At 33.0% G+C, this 17467-nt stretch overlaps 1 protein-coding gene across 5 annotated transcripts in view; it reads right to left on the reverse strand.

The window, feature by feature from the left end:
* Positions 1–2292: 2292 nt before the first annotated feature.
* Positions 2293–17467, reverse strand: part of PHF14 (PHD finger protein 14) — a 204311-nt gene continuing 189136 nt past the window's right edge. For all 5 annotated transcript variants that reach the window (XR_012090354.1, XM_038004670.2, XM_007982041.3 and 2 more), the window contains one exon: positions 2293–2495. Coding sequence is in view for 4 of the 5 variants with exons in the window: in XM_038004670.2 (XP_037860598.1) it covers positions 2421–2495 (75 nt within the window). In the remaining variant the exon portion in view is untranslated. The remainder of the gene's footprint in view (positions 2496–17467) is intronic.

Raw genomic sequence — 17467 nt, forward strand, 5'->3', positions numbered from 1 at the left:
AACTGAACCTTGCTGGATTTTGATCTGGAACTTCCACCTTCCAGAACTGTGAGAAAAGAACTTTCTGTTGTTTAAGCCACCTACTCGGGCATTTTGTTATGGCAACCTGAGCTGATTAATATGTAAAACATTCTACATAAAATATGCAAAATTTGACTCAAATAAAGTGACTGGCTTAATCACAGTCACATAATCTTGTAGCATTGTAAGACTTATGTGTGTATATATACAACATAATGGTATGAGCCCTAAAACTCTGAGTGATTCATACAGAATTTTTTCCTAAAGGAAATGTAAATTGATTTTACTTTATTACTGACCATTCTAAACCAAGGGGTAAATATATTTTTGAAAAACTTTCTGAAAAGGAAAACTGGGTTTTAAATGATCAAACATACCATTTAAATTTAATATTTAAAATGCCTGCAAGGTGGCTAAGTGTCACTCTGACTCACACTAACAGTTTTATTTCATAAATGCAAGCGTTAAATGATAACAGCATACGAATAACTGAACAATCTACTGAAAAATAAGGCCAAAAATTTCTTGAAAAATCTTAGAGAAGCAATAGGTGCTTTCATCCTTGTTCCATCATAACTTGATTAAAAAAAAAAAAAAAAAAAAAAAAAAAAAAAAAAAAAAAGCAGGATTAGCATGTTACGGAGCACATAGAATAGTGGTTATAATGCTTTCACTTATTTCACTTAAATCAAAGTCTTTAAAATAAATCAAAGTGTAGCTAAGAGATTGGAGAAGAGAAGAGGAAGCAGGTGATGAATGAAGTGCTAATAAGACTGTACAATTTTAGGAAAGATAGTGGAACAAATGAGGTATGGTATTAGTATTACACTATGATTAAGTGTGATATTCTGTGGTAACACTCTTGAGTCTGAACTCTTACTCTGCCAATTACAAGTTACATAACCTTGGTTAATCTATTTCCCCTGTCTAAGCCTTGGATTGATCTTTGGTATAATGGTAAAAGCAATAGTACCTAGCCTATAAGTTCATAATTAAGTGGCATGACACATGCTAAACATTTAGCATAGCACCTGCCACATGTTAGCTTTTATGTGAATCATGTATTATTTCTTCTTTTTAAAAGTGAAACTACTGATATAACCAAAATCTATGTGAATGTGGGCATTTTGAAATAAATTGATGTGGGAAAAAAGTCAAATTTTTGTATTTGCTTATTGCAAAGGCTCCCTGCAGACTCTGAACTGCCATCTCAACCTTTTCTTTGTCTTAAAGTCCTTACTCCAAAATTCACCCAGGGAATTCATTAGTCCATGGATCCCATCTGTGGGCTCTAGCTGTTTTCCTGACATGCGTACTGAGATTTGAGACTATTCTTCTGATGTTTCTGTCTTAACTACTCGCAGTTTCCTCCATCTCAGCCCACTGTATCATAGCTGTTAGCATGTCCTGCTGTCACACATTTATTGGGCTTGTTGAATGCATATAATATGGCTTCAAGGCAAATACACTGATTCCATTCTCACATTCTCTTACAAGTCTTCCAAAGTTCTGCCTCTCATTTTAAGAAATCCTGCCTTAAATAATCAAACAAAGACATCTGCCAAAAACATTTGGCTCTGCAGATAGCAAGCAGATTCATTGCTCTTCCTGTCGTTGGCAAATGGCAGCTTGGAAATTAGAACTGGGGAGAATAAAGTGGCTGGTTATTGAGAGCTCTGATAAAGATAGGGGACAGATGAATTTTGAAAAATTCCTAAGCCAAAGACATACATACAAGAACTAGTCTTGAAATGTCCAGGAAAAGTGTGTGGGACCTTGCACACAGCAGGTCCTTAGTAAATGTTTTATAAATTATAAATCATGGCATTACTTCTGCCAGAGAATGTTAAATTATCATTTCTTTTTAGTCTTTCCCTGCAGTCCTAGAGTATCGTGTGATACATAAATATATGAAATCAGGAAACAGTATTTCTCCTTGTGGCATTGACTGGTTTTAACCACTTTTATGTGCAAGCATTCCTTGTTCATTTTTGAACTATGTTGGTTTTTCTTTATATTGCAAATCAGAATTCTGTTAAGGCCCTTAAAGAACACAGAGTCTAGTAAGGAGAAAAAGGACCATGAGAGTTTTTTTTTTTTTTTTTTAGGTCATTTAAATGTGTTAACAGGTTGCAAAAAAATAACATTCTGTCTCTGTTCTCAAATTTGAGTCAAAAATTTTTCTCCTTTTAAGAACTTTGAAAGATCCAGTTTTTAAATAAAAAAGTCGAAATTACTCTAAAATATATGAATTCCAAATACAAGCTCGTATTTCATTTTGAATGACTTTATTGAGAACGTTTTGCAAATTAGATTTTACAATTTAACATTTTACAATTAGAAATTTTATCTGTTATTACATAAGCCGCAAACTTTTCAAAAACACTACAGAAAATCTTTTATTTCTTTGGATTTTTCTGTTCCATGTTGAGTTCCTGAGATATATTTTTTCTTTCAGCTTCATTTTCATCTTCCTGTGAAATAAATTTTAGAAAACATTAAAATATAAACTTTAGGACATTTATCAGCTATACTTAACACATTTTAACTGTATCGTAGAACTATGAACTACTGCGATTCCAGTAATCCTAAACACAAATGGTAAAATTATGTAACATTTAAATATTTGCAGTAGGTGCTGTTTTATAGTACACAGTAAAATTTTCTATATGTTTTTAAAAGCAACCAATTTTAACAATGCCCTAAAAATTACTTTGGAAACACCTGCCACTGAAAAGTGTTCTTTGCAGGGGATGAACTAGATATTTTTACTTCACTGCTTGATAAAAAGCAATAAATATAATTTCTAAGACACTTCATGTGCTTCAGCATGGCATTTTTTGTCCCATCTAGTATACTTTCTTGACAGGTGTGCCAATTTTCCAATTACTGTACCACCATATGTTATCTGAAGATCAGTGAGGTCTAAAATAGGAAGCATGTGCATGTCAGGCTTAGAATGCTTACAATCTTCTACAGTTTCGATTCTAAGTGGTGGCCTCATAATTCATAGTGGGTTCCTGTGGAACATGGTGAACAGATGAAGTGACATCATAATGTCTGCTTTCATAGAAATGAAGTGCATCTTGTATTCAGTATTAAATGGTAACCTTCAAAGTATAAATAATGAGAGTCTGGAAAAATATTTCATCTTACAATTTGTAACCCATCTCATCATACATGTTCCCTCAATAACACCCAAGTACAAAATGGTCTTGCTTTCCTAGTATTTCTGATTTATCATATAAGATTACCTATTTTTATTAACTGACATAAAGATACTCTTCTGAGTTAAAGCATAAACATCAATTTCTTAAGTATTTCTAGACAACAGTAATAATTATCAGTATCATCAAACATATCACTCTATCTCTGTATCTGATGAAATCAAATTAAATAATTGAATTAAATAATTGTTGAGCTTTACTTTTTGAATTGACTTTATTAAGTAAAAGCAAACCAAGGTATGCATATTTGTTTTCTATGACAAACTACACACTTGCCAGTAATCATTAAGGTGGGTGAAAAAAGCTTTTTTATATACTTTGTTTCTCTAAACTCAATAGAATCTGTGATTTACACTTTGTTAACACTGGGAAAGTAGAGACATTATCAATATTATCAACAAATCTGAATCATTATAGATACATAGAATACCAGGAATGGGGTTCTGAATATCATTTTGGCAATGTAACTTTGATATTTTTTTCCAAGTATGATAGCCACTGTGTCATTTCATTTTTTCCCTATTTTATCTCCTGTGAATAGATATATTCAGTTAAGTTTGACTCCTGAAAATTTATTAATGAACATGTGGTTTATACTTTTAGACAAAAGTTCCTAGAGATTACATTTTTATCTATCTATGCATCTATGTATCCATGTATCTATCTTATCTATCTATCTATCTATCTATCTATCTATCTATCTATCTATCTATCTATTTATTTTGAGATGGAGTCTCACTCTGTCGCCCAGGCTGGAGTGTAGTGGTGCAATCTCGGCTCACTGCAAGCTCCACCACTCGGGTTCAAGCCATTCTCCTGCCTCAGCCTCCCCAGTAGCTGGGACTACAGGCGCCCGCCACCACGCCCGGCTAAGTTTTGTGTGTTGTTAGTAGAGACGTGGTTTCACCATGTTAGCCAGGATGGTCTCGATCTCCCGACCTTGTGATCTGCCCACCTCGGCCTCCCAAAGTGCTGGGATTACAGGCATGAGCCACCGCGCCCAGCCTAGAGATTACATTTTAACTACATTCTAATAAAAAGTAAATCTTACTCTTCACTTTCCCCTGTCTTCTTCAGGAGCGACACTTAGAAAGTGTTAAATCCGCAGGTACCAATGGCAATACATTTTTGATATGTAGCACTGAATTTGTCCTTATGTTCCTCAAAGGAAAGTTTTATCTTCTGTATCTTAGACATTCCTACCATCTAACAGGGCATACTTAGTATATAGTTGTAGTACAATCAGTGTTTTCTGAACCACGTGAAACAGTGGAATAATGAATGAATAAAAGGTATGCCTGAATTAATACATAATTTGGAAAAGCACGATATTGTTCTTAACTATCGTAAATTAAGATTGCTAGTACTCACACTTCTAGCAATCTTAACTTACTATAACAGCACTGAAAATAAAAATAAGCAAAAATGTTTGAAGCAACATAAGTCAAAATAGCCATTATCAACCTCATACCCTTTATAAAAGAAAGATGGAGCCTTTATCACACGGACAGTCTACTAAGTTTCTACACCACATGACTTCCCGATTTAACAAGCTTGGTTATCTAGTTTTCTCTAGCAACCTTCAATGCTGCCCTAAGTCAAAATAGAAATGTAAAGACTTAATAATAACTCTGAGGACTAGGAGGCACTTATACACTTTGCTTTCATATTTAACTATGGATACAAGTTATTGGAACATTGTTAAGTGAAATAAAAATTTGCAACTTCCATTTATTTGAATATGTTTTAATATATGGATAAGATATAGATAAAGATATGCCAGTTAAGTAACATTCCTTAATACAATGTTTGTCTTTTTGTTGTTGAATTTTTCTTAGTAATAAAGTACAGCTTATAAATGCATGCCTTAACACTGCCTGCTATTCAGGACAGGTACATAACTGTTTTACACCTTTCTTTGTGCTGAGGATTTGTCTTAAAACATCTTGCCTTTTATGCTGTTAAGTCATTTATATAACAAATAAGTGGCAATCTCTTTCTTCCTTTTAGAAGGATAGCTGTACCCTAGATGCAGAAAAGGATTATGAAGGGGTGAAAAAGGCATTCAACTCTAATTGCTAGAGTATAATACTAAAATTGCTATAATATAACATTATCAAAATAATAGTAATAGATTTTATCACAAATAAAAACATTAATATTTGATCTAATAAAGCTCTAGGGAAGTCTTTTTGGAAGTGCTAATTTGTGTTTTTAACATTGCAGGTCAATTTTTCTAAGAACTGTATATGCAGTTCCAGATTAATAAAAATCATTAAAGTGACTCAGACAGCAAAAAAATATAATTGATAAATGACTGTATAAAGAAAGCTTTTTACCAAAGCATTTCTTTACCACTGGATATTATAGGCAAGTAAAAATGTCTTCTGATATATAGCAGGGTTTTTGTTTTCTCTCTGCTGAGATAAGACATCTGTTTGTTTCCCAATGAAAGAAGACCCTAGCTACACGGATCATTTTTTTAGTGACAGCCCTGACAAGTTTGACATTTGTTTCATGAAGTTTTCTGAAACAGTCGTGAAGAAAATGTACCCTTTGAGGCTACTGGAAAGTACACAGGCTTACCTCTTAATGTTTAAACTTGTTAATTCATATTCTAAAAAAACACACTGACTGTAACATCCTTGCAGATCTGCTAGTTATATGTGAAATTTCAAGACTGTGCACTCAATTAACAGTAACACCTAGAATATCAAATGACAAAATTTGGTTCCTTAGCCTTGCTCTTTTTACTTTGACAGAACTGTAGTGAGAATGGTAATTTCTAGGCACAGATGGACCATGTAATAATGGGCTGATACTCCAGGTGGCAATATGAGACTGAGTTATTCTAACAGAGAAATTAAATAAAAACACTGCCATATTTATCTTATGACTAAATAAAACTTGCAAGATTTTGTTTCAATGTTAGTCAGCTTGCTCTATCAATTTGTGATACAGGAGAACCTCTGTTTTTCTTTATTTATAAATGTGATTTCATTCTCAAGATAGTTCAAAGAATTGATGGCAATTAATAAAACGTATCCATTCTTTTCCTTCCTCTTAGGAGCTAACCAGCTCCTAACAACGGTCAACTATTTTAGCATCTGGAATTTATATCACTCAGGTAATACTTGGATACAAATTACACTCTACGAGTACAGATAACTTTATGTTTACCTTGTAGACGCCCAAGTTTAAAAGATTTCTTAAAATCTTGTAATCCTTTATATAAAAGGATTATACAAAGGGGCAACTCTCCCTATTACTTCTTTATATCTTTATAGATGTTGATGTAAGGACCTTTATAATGGAGAAACATGGCAAACACCACCTTAACCAAATGGTCAAGGTTAATATCACCAATAATATATATTAATACCCTGATACGATGTACTAAAAAGGGTACATCACCTCTGGTTTGTGGTATCCTTCCCAACAGTGTACAACCTAATTCTAATCTGAGAAAACATCAGATAAACCCCCTAAAATATAATTAAACAGTAGCCTTCAAAATTTCAAGGTCGGCTGGGCACGGTGGCTCATTCCTGTAATCCCAGCACCTTGGGAGGCCGAGGCAGGCGGATCACAAGGTCAAGAGACCGAGACTATCCTGGCCAACATGGTGAAACCCCATCTCTACTAAAAACACAAAAATTAGCTGGGTGTGGTGGTGCAAGCCTGTAGTCCCAGCTACTGGGGAGGCTGAGGCAGGAGAATTGCTTGAACCCGGGAGATGGAGGTTGCAGTGAGCCAAGATGGTGCCACTGCACTCCAGCTTAGGCAATAGAGTGAGACTCTATCTCAAACAAAACAAAAAACAAAAAACAAAAACAAAAAAAAAGTCAGGTCAAGGTTACGAATGACAAGACTTAGAAATATCACAGACTGGAGGAGACTATTGGGACATGATGACTGAATGCAGTGGGAATCCTGGACTATATATTTTAAGGACATTAGTGAGAAAACTGGTAAAATTTTAAAATGGTTCGTAGAGTAGTTAGTAGTAGCCTCTCAAAGTTCATGTCTTGCTTTCAGTAATTGTACTACGGTTACATAAAATGGCAACACTACAGGAAGCTGGATAAAAGGCAAATGGGAAATTTCTATACTATTTTTGCAATTTTTCTGTAAATTTAAAATTATTTCAAAGTAAAATGATTAAAGAAACAGAAAGTAAAAATGGCTACTTAATGAAAGTTTCCTAAATTCAAATAAAGTAAGTAAAGTGTATGGGCAAAGATTTTACGAGAAAAGAAATGCGACACACCTGTAGCCTCTACACTGAAATATACAGCTATAATTAATAGTTTGCTTTCCATCCTTCTACCCCAAATTCCTAAGTACCTAAAATGTTCATAATGGTGATATTATTGATTTTTATTTTATCTGTGCTTTGCCACATTTTCTTGCCTTCCCACTGTGAGCATAGATTACTTTCATAATCAGAAAATATAGCTTTCTTTTACTAAGTCCCTTTATAATTTGGCCATATGAATAAACTATTTCCAGAAATAAGTAAGAGTTACAAGACTCTATGATTACAAAGAGAAGATGTCATGTGTTTTTATTTTACCAAATACGTTCTTCATAGCAGGCAAACATACATGGAGGTACAACAGTAAAATGAGGTCAGACAGTGCAGGCAGGCACTAACTTAAAATGCTTCTATATTCTTATGATATTTTCTTTAGATTTTAAATATTCCTTTTACTAACCAGACAAGCAACAGTTATTATAACTGGATCCAAATTAATAGTCAGAATTATCTCTATACTTTAATAATGTTTCTTTCAAAAGTGCAAGCATATATAGCTTTTAGGGAAAAAACATGTAGACAGTCAACCTGTTCTAACTGTTGGTAGCTACAGAAACAAGTGTAGAAAAACAGATAGACTACATCGTTTCAATCTGTGGTCAAAAAACAACATTCTTTTATTCATTTGAAAACATACGCTAGATATATAACTCTCAACAGCATTTAAAACTGTGTTTTTCATACAGAAATATGCTAGTGCTGCACAATGAAGAAAAAATTTATCTTAATAACTGGAAAAATACTGACGATAATGAAAATGTTTTAGGCAAAATGAGCACACTGCATGCTTCAGCCTGAAATTAATTAGAGTTTTTAACGTTTTACAATTTCACCATAATTCTTTAAATGGTGCATTTACTTCATAGTAATAAACACTTGGATCATTAAGTAAAGTGCAAAATGTGTGTGATATGCTACATTTAACAACCTTTGGCCTTTTTTTTCTATACTTCTGCATTCAGTTTTCCAAAGCATTGAATGAGCAATTGAAGACCACAATTAAATTTCCTGACTTTGCATATTTGAGATTCTTATTTAACAAAAGGCAATTAATATACCATTTTACAACTGAATTCCAACTTTAGTGAGCCATGATAGATACTGAAATGAACTTACAAGAAATGCTTAATTAAATTTACTGTAAAAAGCATAAGAATTTTTTCGTATGACACAAGTTGCATATTTAATTAGAAATTCTAGGGCTATATTATGAAATTAAAGTAACTTGGGATGTTCTTAGTAAACTCAGCTCAAACACATATATCATTAAGTAGAATAGAGCTCTTTTTTAAAACCTTACCTTTTTTCTCTATTTAGTGATTCAAACAAAGGATAATCAAAGAGATTTCCCTTTATTTAATACTACAACATTACATTCGTTATTTATTAATAGGAAATATTTTTTACATAGCAAATAAGATAGAAAACAGGCAGAAACAAATTTCTAATTTCATGTATGAGAATACATAAATAACTATTTCTTTTCTTGAGCAATCACTTCTCTCTCCAATTCATGATTCTGGAGCAGATTGTGTAGAGTAAGTTTTTAGCTCCGTCTGTAACTTTTTACTTCTTTGTGGCAGCTTTTCGTAGCAAAGAAATGGGGCAGTGGTGGTGTGTGCCTGTAATCCCAGCTACTCGGGAGTCTGAGGCAGGAGAATCACTTGAACCCGGGAAGTGGAGGTTGCATCGTGAGCCGAGGTTGCACCAAAGCACTCCAGCCTGGGCGACAAGAGCAAAACTCTTATCTCAAAAAAAAAAAAAAAAGAAAAAAGAAAAGAAAAAAAAAAACTTTGGATTTCCCATGTATGACCTCAGATCAAGAGGGACTCCCTCTGTTCTGGGAAAAAAAGGCCCTAAGGATTGGCATAGCCATCTGAAGAGGGCATATTTACACTAAGGACAACAAAGATCAGTGAGTGAAAAGTAACAGTGGCAAAATACGATAAAGAAAGGAAAGGAAATGAATGATGGATGATAAGCATGAGTTAGGGTAGACTCTTAATGGGCACAATCCCAATTTGATAAATTTATACATTTCCATAAGCATGAAAAGCTACAACTTTTATAATGGATATTTTTAGGTGTTTAAGACATCTGGCCAGGCGCTGTGGCTCACACCTGTAATCCCCGCACTTTGGGAGGCCGAGGTGGGTGACACCTGTAATCCCCGCACTTTGGGAGGCCGAGGTGGGTGATTAACTGAGGCCAGGAGTTTGAGACCGGCCTGGCCAGCATGGAGAAACCCCGTCTCCACTAAAAATATAAAAAAAATTAGCCAGTGTGACGGCACATGCCTGTAGTCCCAGCTACTCAGGAGGCTGAGGCACAAGAATCGCTTGAACCTGGGAGGTGGAGCTTGCAGTGAGCTGGGATCGTGCCACTGCACTCCAGCCTGGGAGACAGAGCAAGACTCTGTCTCAAAAAAAAAAAAAAAAAAAAAAAAAAAAAAAGAAAAAAAAAAAGAAAAGAAAGAAAAAGAAAAGAAAAGAAAAGAAAAGACATATTTAAGATACGGTGCTAATCTGAAGGGGCTAAGAATATTGTAACAGCCTTTTCTGACAGGCGAATTCTTTTATGGTGGGTATGTTTGATAACCATGACGAACTTATGGTCTTGACAACAGAAAATTTTCCTTTGGGTAGTAAACTACTAATATCTGGGAAATATGCATGAAAGTGTATGCTAGAAACCTATATTAGAGGCTCCTACATTGGTAACCTTCCTTCATTTATAATATTTTTATTTAAAAGTTATTACCTGCTTTTGAAATATTTAGGCAAAAATAATGTCTAAAAATGTTATCTAAAATCTAAATATAGTATTTTTATTTAAATAAAATATAATATTTTTATCTAAAAGTTATTACCTGCTTTTGAAATATTTAGACAAAAATAGTATCTAAAAATGTTATCTAAAATCTAAAAATAATATCTAAAAATGTTCAAGATAGGCAAGATCACTAGTCAAATTACAGTTCCATACTCAGGAGATTTTCAGACTGAATAAAAATCAGTGATTGGCCCATTAAAATTTTCAGAGACATAAATGACTAGAAATTACTCAGCAATAACTAAGTTTGTCATACACACAAAAAACCAAGTATATTACTTATTCATTAATATAAGCAATAATCATGAATTGTTTAGGATTGACCATTGTGGAAACAATGCCTTCTTTAATAGGACATGACAGCATTTTGTTTATCCTTCTCACTGGACAATGAAAAATTTAATACAACACTCAGCTCATTGTAACAAACTTAAAACTTGTATTAAGAGAAAAATATTTTTTTGCTTAGTCAGACCCTAAAATTGAGTTTTACCCAACTTCTATACTGCCATTAAAAAAAAGTCATATTATCTTTATTCAATAAATGGTGCTGGTAGCTGGCTAGCCATATGCAGAAGAATGAAACTGAATCCCTATCTTTCACAATATGCAAAAATTAACTCAAGATGTATTAAAGATTTAAATGTAAGACCTCAAACTATAAGAATCTTAGAGCAAAACCTAGGAAACACCATTCTGGACATCTGCCTATGGAAATAATTTATGACTATGTCCTCAAAAGCAACTGCGACAAAACCAAAAATAGACAAATGGGACCTAATTAAACTCAAGAGCATCTCTACAGCAAAAGAAACTATACATAGAGTAAACAGACAAACTACAGAATGGGAGAAAGTATTCACAAACTATGCATCTGACGAAGATCAAATATCCAGAATCCATAAGAAACTTAATTCAACAAGCAAAAAACAAATGGCTTAATTAAAAAGTGGGCAAAAGACATGAACTTCTCAGAAGACATACAGCCAACAAACATGAAAAAATGCTCTACATCACTAACTGTCAGCGAAATGCAAATCAGAAAGATCTCTCTTTTGAGATGGTATCTCACAACAGTCAGAATGGCTATTATTAAAAAGTCAAAAAACAATGATGCTGGGAAGGCTGCAGAGAAAAGGGAATGCTTATACAGTGCTGGTGGGAATGTAATTTTTTTCAGCCACTGTGAAAAGTAGTTTGGAGTTTTATCTAAGAACAGAACTACTATTAGGTCCATCAATCCCATTACTGGGTATATATCCAAAAGAAAACAAATCATTCTACCAAAAAGACACATGCATTTGTATGTTCATTGCAGCACTATCCATAATAGTGAAAACATGGAATCAACCTAGGTGCCCATTAATGGTGAATTGGATAAAGAAAATGTACATATATACCATGAAATACTATGCAACCTTTAAAAAGAACGAAATCATGTCCTTTGCAGCAACATGGATGCAGCTGGAGCCTAAATGAATTAACTTAGGAACAGAAAACCAAATGCCACATGTTCTTATTCATAAGTGGGAGTACACTGGGTACACAGGGACATAAAGATGGCAATAACAGATACTGGGGACTACTAGAATGGGGAGGGAAGGAGGGAATAAGGGTTGAAAAACTAACTACTGGGTACTAGAGTCATTCCCTGGGTGATGGAATTAAGCATACCCCAAAACTCAGCATCACACAATATACTCATGTAACAAACCTGCCCATGTACCTCTTGAATCTAAAATAAAAGTTGAAAAACTTTTTTATTAAGTTGATAGAAGGGGAAAATTGTTTCTCATTCCCTTTTTATTTGCGTTTTGAATAAAAAGGAATATATTGTCATCTGTTTATTATTATAATTTTTTCTATAAATTGCCTTTCCTAAATTTTCTGTACTTTCAAAAATTAAATCGAACTTTTAATTTTGAGATCATTGTAGTTCACATGCAGTTGAAAGAAATAATACAGACATCCCTTGTACCTTTTATTCTGTTTCCTCCAATAGTAACATCTTGCAAAACTGTAGTGTAATCTCATAACCAAGATACCCACATTGATAGAGTCAAGACTGTAGTTTTCCTAATTTTTGCCCACTTTTCTATTGTGGTAATCATCTCTATTATGATTGGTTTGAATATTTTCTTTGAAAATTAAGAAAATAATTTCATAATATACATTTTTCTCTCAGAAATAAACAGAAAAATAACAATCATCATCTTTGGCCATTTTAATTGACATCACAATAAAAAGTAGAAGAAAATGCTAAAAATATAATTTTATATTTCCTTTGCTGAGTTTTGATGTTCTAGGCAAACCATGGCACACGTTTACCTATGTAACAAACCTGCACATCCTGTATCCCAGAACTTAAAAAAATAATTATAGATCATATCATGTCAAAAACCAAAAACAAACAGAATTTATATAAATGGCACTGTAACAATCTTAACATCACTTTAGAATAAATAACAGATATTCAAAAAATGAAAGTAACAAATTCTCTTAAGGAAAATAATATTACCTACATAAGAACTTGATTTCACTGTATCAAGTTTCTAAGATTCAGAGTGAAAATTATAATTTGCATTAAGATATAAAATAGCCTGATTTAAATATTCCAATACTTAAAATCTTTTAATATTATTACTTCTGAGGCCAGATAAACTGTAAATAGTTTAAAATGACAATTTGGAGACTAAGAAACAACTCAGTATCTAAATAACAAAATGTCTAGATAAAGATGTTCAGTTAGGAAATTTAGAAACTGTTTAATATAAGATGTCCTCAATGTACAATACCCTTGTAAGTAGAATGGTGTCAAGGTATTCATTTCAAAAGCCAATCAAATTCATAGATGGACTTCAGGCTAATCTGTAAACAACTATGACATATATGGAACATCTCTCTTACTCTGTTTATATTTTTCCTTAGAGACATCAAGTCATAGAACATTAAAGGTGAAAGAGTCCTAAGATATCTTATTTAAATCCCCATTGTATGTATGAAAATACCACTAGATTGATAAAAATATGAAATCAATTTCTTCACCAAACTTTTAAAACTGCTTAGTGACTTAAAAATAAAACAACTCCCCAAACTGTCTTCCAAACGAAAATGATTTAAAACTACTTTGTTAAAGCAAAATAAAAAAAAGTAACTTCATAGTGGAGAAAGCTGACAAATACTACCTTGACTGATCGACCAAGGCTGACATCACTAGTAATGTATAGTATGTATACTGACATTATGTTCCCCTGCTCTGATGCACAGAGAAGCGACATCACTTATGATCTATGGTAGCCTTCCCATTAAGGCACAAATTCAGTCTAATGATGAGAAAATATTAAGCAAACCCAAATTGTGGGACATTCTACAAAATAACTGAAGAGTACTCTTCAAAAGTGTCAAGATCATGAAAGGTAAGGAAAAAGTAAAGAACTGCCACAGACTGGAAGAGATTGAGGAGACATAGTGACAAAATGAAACAGGAGATCCTGGATTGAATCTTGGTCCAGAAAAAGAACACTAGTGGCAAAACTGGTAAAATACAAATAAATTCTACAGTTTATTTAACAGTATTATATTAAGATTAATTTCTTAGGTTTGAGAATTGTTCTGTGCTTATATAAGATGTTAACCTAAAGAGAAGTTGGGTAAAGGGTATATCAGAACACTCCATACTATTTTTACAACTTTTTAAAATCTAAAGTTATCTCAACAACAACAACAACAAAAAAACCAGACAAACATCTAATTTTTGTTAGATGATTTAGAAGTAAGTACATTTGATTTCAAGTACTATAAAGTTACCTGCCAAAATAATGTGCAGAGGCAATCAGAGTTATGGAAACCGGGGTTTCAGTATTTCTATGATATGGAAAGCTCATTATAATGACTCCACACTATAAATGAGTATTAACTGCCAGCTAGTACAATCATACAGTCATTCACTAACACTGAGTGATGTCTAACACATGAAATTCATTGTCATGTTTTTAAACTCATGCAGTTTGAGAACCATTAGAAAATTATTCGACTGTAATATGGTAAAAATGTAATATAATCCGTTTTTATTTCTTCAACTGTAGTTTCCTTGGGAGGTAGATGTCCTTATTAATACTGACATTTTATCTCAGTACATTTAATCAGGGGTTTCAAAACAATGTCTACTACGTAGGGAAAAAGAGGTACTTAAAAAATTTCTCCATAGAAGCATCATTAGAAGCATCATTTGATCTAGGGTGGACTGAATTAAGAATAAAATGTCAAAACAAAGCAAAAATGTTTGGCAATCAATACCTTTTTTTTTTTTTTTTGGTAACCCATTGACAGACTTTATTGTATTGATCAAATAATGTTCTCATTTTAGAAGAGTTTGGGATATATTAAGTCCTTTGACTCATGTTAGACATTTTGTCTTTTTAAAATGATACTAACTCTTGAAGTCACTTCAAGAAGGATTCCTAGAATCCTTCCTTTCTTCCTCCCTCAAAAATTTATTGAACAATGATTGTGTGCCAGATACTAAGCAAGGTGTTGCAGAAAAATATGAATGAGATGTTTTATTGCCTAGAGGATCTCGTGCTCCAGTGTGGCAGAGAGGCATGCAAATAATCACAGTGCAATGAAGAAAGTATATAATAAAGTGCATCAGGTATACATGGAGGTGATAAAGATAACTGAACCATGATAATATATAAGGACAGTATTTTTATGCTTACTATGCTACAGAGTTCAGTTATGATATCAAAATAACATACCCTTCCTTGTGCCCAAAGGCGAGTATTGTGAATCTTTAAAACAAATACTTCTCAATGTAACTTATACTGCTCTTTTAACGTAAACTCAACATCAAGGACTATATGCTTTGGAAATAAACTTAAGTGTAGAAAGTGAATTTCTAAAACTTTACTACCAAGTGAACAGATTAAGTTGCCTCAAATATCCTTATTTCAAATGGAATGTTATTTTCCCCAGAGTGAACCCATTAATCTTCACAGTTTTATTGAAACTTAACAGCTCATTAGACATCTTAGTAACACATCTCCTATGGCACATTAATTTTTCATGGATTAAAAAGAAGTTGAATTTGCTTCAACAAAAATTTAAAATATGATTTTAGAAAATTTCACACAAAAAAATTCCTCAATAGTGGCACTTTATTATTAGTGTCAAAAATAATGTCCCTATTTTCACTATTTCCACATCTTGGATTTACTGGTTATGTCTTAGCTACTTTGCTTTTATTAAAGAATGATCAAATGTTTAAAACTCTTTTGAACTGTTACCATAATGAAAACCACCACTGGTATGTACTTAAATGATTCACAAAACAGGCCACTTTGCAAGTATCAAATTACTTATAAAGTTTGTCTGAAAATGCATTCATTTAGACAATGGTTTCTATTACCTATTAGCTACTCTATAAGTATAAAGTATTTCCCAATATTTCATAATATAGGCTATAAAATATAAGGACAAAATTATTTTATACAATAAAATTTTCAAATGTCTTACTTGAAAACAGATCTCCAACATGCTATACATTCATTCCTGATATATATTCCTCCCTGATTGAACATCGACTAGCTAGGTATGTGTCAGGCACTGTGCTAACTGCTGGAAAAAAAAAAAAAAATTGTATATGACAGACACATCCCTGCCTTATGTAGTTTACAATCTGACTAAAACAATTGATCACTCAAGTAACTGTATCATTACAATTATGACACATTCAATGAAAGAAAAACATACTTCTATGTGACTATTAGTAGAAGGATCTAAAAATTTCAGCAAAGTCCCCTACTCTCCAAAAAATGATTAATACGTTGAGACATGAAGGATAAGAAAGAGTTGGTCAAGCAAACAATGGAGGGAAGAATATTCTAAGTAAAGGGAACAGTGGGAAGGGTAAGTCAGCCAAAGCCCAGTGAGAAAGAGCAAAGTAGTGGAAAATACCACAGAAAGGTTGGGAATTCTGCTTTTCTGGTTCTAGCACTACACAGTGCTCATGGCTGGTTACTTCTGACATACTTCGTATTTGTTCTGTTTCTTCTATGCAATTGTGTAGTGGAGGAAATTTCGGCTTTGTTATCAGTGACTGGCAAACCTAGATTCATATCCTAACTGTGATACCTACACTACCCAAAAATACTTTGAAGAAATCACTTAAACTTTTAGAACCTCATTTTCTCATCTATAAAATGGCAATAACTATTTTTGATGACTAAAATTATTAGATAAAATAAAATGTGAGGAGCTTAGCACAAATCCTGGCCCATAGAAAGCACAATAAAGTCTATTCTTTCCTCTTTCTAGGCTTAACTTTACGACAGGTTTTAATGATTAATGACATACTGCTGTAGTGAAGATAGGTACCTACAGATAGTAAGGATCCTCTTCAAAAACAGTGTTTTTTTGTTTTGTTTTTGTTTTTAGCTAGATAACCATCATTATGTTATTAAATAGAAGCCAATTCTACCTATGTCACTAATTTCTTGATCTTGCAATTCAACTGTTTGTATTACAATATAATTGTATTATTCATAGACAGCAAGAGTAAATAAATTGGGTGAATGATTACATTTAAAGACATTTGTTCCTAAGTAGTAATTAGGAAAAGGCTATTAATTAAATAATTCCTCCAGGTCACACCATGGGCATTTGATTAGCATTTTTAACTGAAGTTCTTCCCAGAGTTACTCCATAGTCTGCAAGATGCTGTCATGTAGAGAATGTAAACTAATGCTCTTTCTCTCTGAATAAAGCAATAATGTTAGCATGATAGTCCAACTGATATGAAAACAATATTGGGAATCTAGGTAGGACCAATATAGATCTAGGTAGGACCATTATTTAGAAGACTAAATAATGATTGGGTACAGAAATTAGACAAATATAGTTTATTAAATTGACTTAAGGCCTTTTTAGGCATATAGTTGCTTAAAAGAAAGCAGGCCATATTCTTACAAATACAAAGCATTTTTATCTTTGTAACTTTGATTTTTAGAAATACTGACTACTGGAATTTGAAGAGAAATTAAAAGTAATTTAATTCACCTTCTTGAAATGG

The sequence above is a fragment of the Chlorocebus sabaeus genome, chromosome 21 (assembly GCF_047675955.1).
Source record: "Chlorocebus sabaeus isolate Y175 chromosome 21, mChlSab1.0.hap1, whole genome shotgun sequence".
In the NCBI taxonomy this organism is placed as follows: domain Eukaryota; kingdom Metazoa; phylum Chordata; class Mammalia; order Primates; family Cercopithecidae; genus Chlorocebus; species Chlorocebus sabaeus.